At 38.4% G+C, this 7,137-nt stretch overlaps 1 protein-coding gene across 1 annotated transcript; it reads left to right on the top strand.

Annotated features, from left to right (window-relative positions):
• The first annotated feature begins 4,649 nt into the window (after positions 1-4,649).
• LOC108050253 (probable cardiolipin synthase (CMP-forming)) lies at positions 4,650-6,248 on the top strand. The gene is made up of 5 exons (XM_017131824.2): positions 4,650-4,797; positions 4,906-5,457; positions 5,522-5,737; positions 5,798-5,933; positions 6,005-6,248. The coding sequence occupies exons 2-5, from the start codon at positions 4,957-4,959 to the stop codon at positions 6,118-6,120; spliced, it is 969 nt and encodes a 322-aa protein (XP_016987313.1). The 5' UTR covers positions 4,650-4,797; positions 4,906-4,956; the 3' UTR covers positions 6,121-6,248.
• The last annotated feature ends 889 nt before the right edge of the window (positions 6,249-7,137 follow it).

Here is a 7,137-nt window from a genome sequence, read left to right as displayed (position 1 = left end):
GATGATTTTATTTTGGTACCGGAACGTTGGGGGATTTACCAGGCTAATGATTTTATTATAGTTTTTCATACGGCCCTCGTCGGAATTTTGATTGATGGTTCTTCCTCAGCCCAGATTCCTGATTCCGGTCTCATTGTCTTGACATTTAAGCGGCTTCATTACATTAAAAGCGAATTAATGCTGTCGCCATGGCGTCACAAGGACCTCAAGTTGAAACAAAATTACGATTTTTTATTCGCATCCTAAGTGGTTTAAAGAATTTCATTTTCAAGCACCAACAGCCAAGAGTTTTGCTCCTATTTTGAGTTTGTTAAATCACAATTATTCGAGGCCTAGACGAATTTTTATAACCTTTCGCGAAACTAAGAGGTAATTTAAGTAAATAGGTAAAACTATGTCCAAACAAAAATAATTTAAACGATTTAAAAACATAATTTCAAGAAAACGTCCTTTCATATCAAAAATAAAATTTAAAAAAATCATTTTTGATTAAGTAACAAAAACATATATAAATATTGTAACTAATTATTTAACCTCTATGTAAATTAAAGAGATTATTTATTTCTCTTAGGACCTAAATACAAGTTATTTAGATATTTCTAAAGCTTAAAGTCACAATAGCAGCCCTCTTCTAACCATAAATATGTGTATTTTTACATGTTATCTCAACAAAATATGTAAATAGAAGAACCCTTTGAACTTTCCCTTATCACTTTCCTTTTGTTAATTGGTCTGCGGTTGCCCCTGCCCCTTTGACCAACACCTATCATCCGTCGGAAAGGGCGCCCGCACATTCGAGCTGATTCCAGGGGTTCCGGTTTTAGGCATAAACTAAAAAGGACCCTCAGCGGGAAACCAGGCTGAACCACCCAACTTCAGCACATTTCCCAGGAAGCCCGCACATTGTTATAATTACGCGTAACTTTCGACAAGTGTCGCCTGAAAATCGCCAAACGTTCTCATTTCAAGTGCCGCTGTCCAGGCAAAGTTCTACTCACCCCTTTCGAAATAAATGAAAGGAGGGGAATCCCCCAACATCTGCGGTTTAATCTTCTTTTAAGTTGAATCCCACCCAATTTTCTAGAAAAAAAAAATGGCGACACCGTAAAGCAAAAGTTTGCCGCCACTTGTGGGTTTATAACTTAAAACAAAGCAAAGTCGGGGGGCGGAGGAAAGGGATATGGGCAGGGGCGTGGCAGATGGGGGTCCTGGAACGAGGGCAGTCCTTTGCACAGCTTGAAAATAGTTCGAGTTTTGTGAAAAGTCATTGTTACACTGCTCTGAAGGGCTGCCTTTGCCCTCCGCTTTCTGCTCTCTAATTAGTCGTCAGTGGAGTGTGATTTGTGGGCGGACTTTGGAGCATTTTCGAACTTTAAGAACCAAAAACCTGAACTTCTACCGCCACAAAACCCAATTGTAATTGTGTGCAGATTTTTGATTTACCTCAGAACAGAAATTTGATTTGGTTTGCACTGGAGATTATTTATTGCGTTTAATTTAAATTTGACTGACTCAGATGAAGGCAAACCAACTGATTTTCTAATCATGTATTATTTCAATAAAATCATTGATTTAGGTTTACAAAATCTCTTGCTAAAACTATCAAATTTGTTGCTATTAAAATATTAATTAGCACGACACTTGTTACACAAAAAAAAATTGGTGTGCTGTTATCAAATTTTCGTTGCCCAAATTCCAATATTTATTTTTTTCAATTTTTTAATTCAAAAACGCTTATAATTCAAGGCTCTCTTTTAAAATATGTAAACTTCAAGTTCGTTCTGGTTTATTTTTTAAATTAACCAAAAAAAAAGAAGCCTCAGTGTAGAAACACCTTTTATACAATAAATCTCAAACCGCAACTGCTGGAGAAAACTACTAAGACCGGGCTTCTCTCTCATTAGTTGAACCAATTGCAGTTCATGTTCAGTTTATATGGTTTATTCGGGCCGTGGCGTTATAGCCCAGCCGCAAATGATTTAAAGCAAAATGAGCTGGCCACAATTTATGCTGACCACATTAACCATTTTCGACAGAGGGAGAGAGCAAAAGTCCGAGCAAGTATTTAATTAAATTAAGCACAAAGGAAAACACCAAAGTCCGAGAAGCAGGCAACCAGATGAAGTTGGCTTCTGTTTTTATGGTTCTGGCCTTTAAAGCAGTCGTAAATCATTTAAGAAAATGTTCGGGGGAATGGACGGAGATAAATAGAGATGGCCGCTAATGGCCAGCAGTTCTTCATTGTCCGATCCGATCACGCCCGCCAAACCACTCGAAGGGCATTAAAATAGACTAAAATGGCGAGCCTTTATGGCCACTTAATGTAAAACAGTTAATTAGCCCCACTCACCCACACATATACACACACACATACGGCAAATGTCCGGGCTTAATGCAAAATGGCCGCCATCATTTTGTTTTTTTCCAGCCATTTCCCTTCGGTTTTCTTCCGCTTTTGCTGCTGACGTTTGCCATCTTCACTGGGTAGAATTTTCCAGGTAAAATGGGGGGGGGGCTTTGGAGGCAGTCATGGCTGTGAACGGCGGAAAATTACTTTTGATTAATGAAGCGCAATGAGGCGCGAAAAAAAGCCAAATAAAAATTATAAAAAGCAATGGAAAGACAGCAACAAGAATCAAACACCTTTCTAAAATTCCCTTCGCAAACTAATAATCTCTTTGAGAAGAATGTATTATAATGTCAGTTAAAAAGACACTCTAGATTAAGACGTTAAAGCGGATTAAAAATGATAATCCAGATACAGATTTATCTTTTCATCTTTTAAAACAAATTGTCATTGGCAAAGTATACAAATAAAAAAGACTCTGGGCTTAAAAATATAAACAAAATCATATTTTTTTAATTTATTTTTTACCTATGTTTTTATTTTTATGCAAATTTTATATACTCTTATAAAGGGCATTACAAAAAGTTGTCAATCTCTTCCGCTGTCGCGCATTTTCCGCATTTCCTGCATTTCCCGCTTTCCCCGAGCGTCCTGTTTATGGCAGACAGCTACTGAGTAGCCCTGAGTGCCATTCAGAAAATCGGAAAAAGGAAGGAGGATACTGGAAATTAACATGCAGTCTGACGGTTGACATGCCATGGACTTTATTGAGGCGAACACCTTCGCCTGCAGTTCATTATTAATGTCGATGCATTGCCTTGCTTTCCGTGGGGAAAATTTCAGGTAGGTGTCATCGCCTTTTCCCTCGCCTTTAAATACCATGATACCAAGGACGTGACTCAACGACCAACCCGAAACGTCAGGCCATATTTCTAAGAGATTGTTTTGTGCCAGCTCTGGCAAAAATGCAGCCTGGCAGTCTTTCATAATTATTTGCTATGGTTCGCTTGTATTAACTGGGATGGTATGTCCGTAATTGCGACCATTAAACGTGGAACAGATTCGCCTTGGCAACTTTCGGGAAAATTCATTAGCCGGCTGATAGGGTCAGGTCATGGTCGAGCCGCTGCCAAAGTTTATATTATGTAATAAACGTTAATCGCGGCTTAATTTGCATATCCAAGACGGACGCCGAGCAGCGTTCGCCTGGGTTAAGTGGGAGCATAATTAAATTTAATCCAATTAAACGACTGACAAGTCCAGAGCAGCTTGCGGTCTGCCTTATTAATGGTGGCTTTATTAAATATATTCAGAGCCAGTCTTAGCGGCAGCCTTATGCGATGTGCCAGTCGACGGAAAAAATTTATTATAGTCTGACCAAAGAGCGCAAATCTGCGAATTCAAATTATCGCGCCAACTTCTAAGGTTAACATAATGTTAGCTTGCAGAAAGTGGCCATGTTAAAGCCAAGTAAGGAGTATTACTTTGCTATGATTTTTAACTTACAACTATGTCCATTACATTACTTAATGAAAATCGGAAGATCATCATATATGATGAACTCTCTAAAAATCTGCAAATTGTTATTTCGGGTCGATTCTTCGTCATTTTATGATGGGAGATTAATTGTCGTTCAATTCTCTAGTATAGATATAGATTCTACACTAACTAGTCACTCAGTCACTATAAGTGATTTTTCTGAAAACTTACAAACACAGCAGAAAGTCTCAAACATAAGAAACATAAACAAACATAAAAATAATAATAAGAGCTGTAATCACAAAGTTATAACTACAAAGGACATGCGTATATACTGATAATAAGTATTCTGTGAATTCACAATCACAAGAGCATTTCATAACATTAAGAAGCATTTTGTTATTGTACTCAAATACGATTAAGAAGTCAAAGGGGTAATATCTCTACAACTGGAAAAAAAACTCTATCAAATTAAGCTCACCAATTTAAAAAACCGTTAGATGATGAGTTTTAATTATTTAAAAACGGCTATTTAGTGCATTTCCATCGATAGTGATATCTGTGTTTAACCACCTCTAGCTCGATTTTCGATAGGCTTTCAGGAATTTGCATCCCTGGTAAGTATCGATTTTGAAGCTTTGAGCGCCAAGTCAAATTATTTTATTATATTATACTTTTCTTTGATTTAAAATTAATTTTAAATTTACACATGTTTTGTGCGTCGGCAATTTCGGTTTACTATGTAAAGAATAGAATGAAAATCGAAATTTTATATGACGGCTTGTTATTTGGACCGGATGGTATTTCTTATCGTTATCGGCGCGGTCACACTGCTTGTGTAATAAAAACAAGACAAAATTGTTAAAAAATTTCCGTAAATGGTGTGGTCTGGTTAATTAATTGAATTAATTGTACCAAACAGATTTCGTATTGCACCGAGGTGCAACCAGTAATAAAGGAACCCACAAATGGTGGGTTTTTTTCGGAGTGGTGATAAAGAATGTCCAAGGGTCGTTGCACGATCTATTTGGAACCAAGGTTACGGATCGGATCTGATTGCTGGTTTTATTTGATTGCAGAGCGCGAGGAGCAGTCTGAAGTTGAGACAGGGATTGCCCGATAATTAACCCATGTTGCCAGCCATCATTTTCCGGCAGGTGCAGCGGCCACTGCATCATGGAGCCGCCACTTTGGAGCACGTTTTGGGAGTCGGTGGGAGTAGCTTTGTGAACTGCCTGAATCGCCATGCCGCCGCCACCGGATTTATTCGGATTTCTTTCCTGGACATCAAGCGCCGGAGGAACTGGGAATTGGCCAGACTTCGTCTTTATGCCGATGCCAAGAAGCAATCCCTCCACTTGCGCACCCTGCAGGGTCGCCATCTCCTGCAAGGAGTCATCGATAGGAAGAACTTCCTCGTGGATGATATCCGGGAGGCGAAGCACAAAGTCCAGGAGCGGGTTCGCGAGAAGATTGACGAGATCCGTGAGGAGCGCGAGAATATCATGACCATACCCAACATGCTGACCATCAGTCGCGCCTTCCTATCGCCCTACATTGGATATGTGATCGTCCAGGGCGACTTCACTCTGGGCATGAGTCTGTTGGCCATCGCCGGGGTCACCGATCTGGTTAGTTCCTCACATTACCATGCATCCTAATGTAGTTATTAATTTATCGTTTTATATCCCACAGTTGGATGGACAGATCGCCCGCCGGTGGCCCTCGCAGGCGAGCAAGGCGGGCTCCTTCTTGGATCCCATGGCCGACAAGTTACTGATGGGCTCGCTGGTCATCTCGCTGTGCTACACGGATCTGTTGCCCGTGTGGCTTACCGGCATCGTTGTGTTCCGGGATGTGTTTCTTTTAGGAGCTGGATTTGTTATACGCTACATTAGTCTGCCACCGCCGGTGAGTGAGGCTGTCCCCTTGGTTTCGATAGTGTATCACATTTGAACCATTCTTCCGTAGAAAACCTTTTCGCGCTATTTCGATGCCACCCATGTTACTGCTCAACTGGAGCCCACTTTGCTCAGCAAGATCAACACGGGCGTGCAGTTGGCAACCATTGGCCTAAGTTTGGGAGCTCCTATTTGGAACTATTTGGGTCAGATATACTTATACTTCCGCAGCCTTATCACACATAAAATAACGAAATCTTTAACTATTCCAACACAGATCATCCCGCTTTGCATGGCCTTTGGTATCTGACTGGCCTAACTACAGCTGCCACTGCCCTCAGCTACGTCCTGAATCGGCATAATACCTTTAAGATTATCCAGAAGAAGACGTAAGACCGGACATTTCCGTTGTACATCTGAAAACTAAAAGGAGTAGTTGTTCTCCTTAAGCAATGATTAGTATGTATTGTGTTTTCTTAATGATTACCATCTAAAATTAAATAAATCTATTTTGTTAACAATTGTATGACTTTTAATTGTATTATTAATAATTTAATAATGGATTTAATATAGTAAGTCATTTAATCATGCATATTAAAAGTTAAAGGTATGCTTATTTTAAGCGTGGAATTCGGTTCAATTATTGGGAAAATTCACCTAAAGCCCTTCTTAGCGTCTTTTAATTTGTTTATTTTAAGGTTTTAGTGTAAAGCAGATCGACACACACATTTCACCTCGCAAATTAAATTACTTAAAAAAATCCGAATTATAAAAATTTTATTCAGCAGGGTAAGAGCTATTTTTTTAGTTTGTACACCCTTGCAGAGGGTGTTATAGTTTCAGTCAAAAGTTTGCAACGCAGTGAAGGAGACATTTCCGACCCTATAAAGTATATATATATTCTTGATCAGCATTACCAGGAAAGTCGATTTAGCCATGTCCGTCTCTCCGTCTGTCTGTCCGTCCGTCCGTTTCTACCCAAACTAGTCCCTTAGTTTAAAAACTATCTGTTTGAAAGTTTCCAAAAAGTCAAAACTTTGGCAACATGGCATTTTGGTAAAATATTTGCAACGAATTTTTTTTAATTCAAATAATAAACATTATTTAAAATAATTGTTTTCCTTTTTTAAATCTCTTATTTTCAATCTCATAGGATCTTATAAAAAATAGCAAAGCCATATTAATACAATTTATTTTAGGATTTAAATTGATTGGATTACTTGAGTCTTTTAAGAAATATAAAAGGGAACAAAATCATCATGAAATCAAGTTTTTTCGTCTGTTTTTTTTTTTTGGTAAAGATGTCTGTGGATATTCAAATATAAGTAAAAAATAAATTATTTAAAAAAATAGTGTGGTATTTTTTTAAATGAAAATGGTATAAAAAGTATATTTCTCAGGTATATTGAT

Source organism: Drosophila rhopaloa, unplaced genomic scaffold (assembly GCF_018152115.1).
Source record: "Drosophila rhopaloa isolate 14029-0021.01 unplaced genomic scaffold, ASM1815211v1 contig_178, whole genome shotgun sequence".
NCBI classification, from domain to species: domain Eukaryota; kingdom Metazoa; phylum Arthropoda; class Insecta; order Diptera; family Drosophilidae; genus Drosophila; species Drosophila rhopaloa.
The sequence above is the reverse complement of the archived record's forward strand: the minus strand, read 5'-3'. Positions and strand labels throughout refer to the sequence as shown.

Excerpts from the sequence above, each read along its gene's own strand:
- LOC108050253 (XM_017131824.2), top strand. The coding sequence starts at position 4,957 with ATGTTGCCAGCCATCATTTTCCGGCAGGTGCAGCGGCCACTGCATCAT. Across the intron at positions 5,458-5,521 it reads TCGCCGGGGTCACCGATCTG|TTGGATGGACAGATCGCCCG; the intron begins GTTAGTTCCTCA and ends TATATCCCACAG. Across the intron at positions 5,738-5,797 it reads ACATTAGTCTGCCACCGCCG|AAAACCTTTTCGCGCTATTT; the intron begins GTGAGTGAGGCT and ends ATTCTTCCGTAG.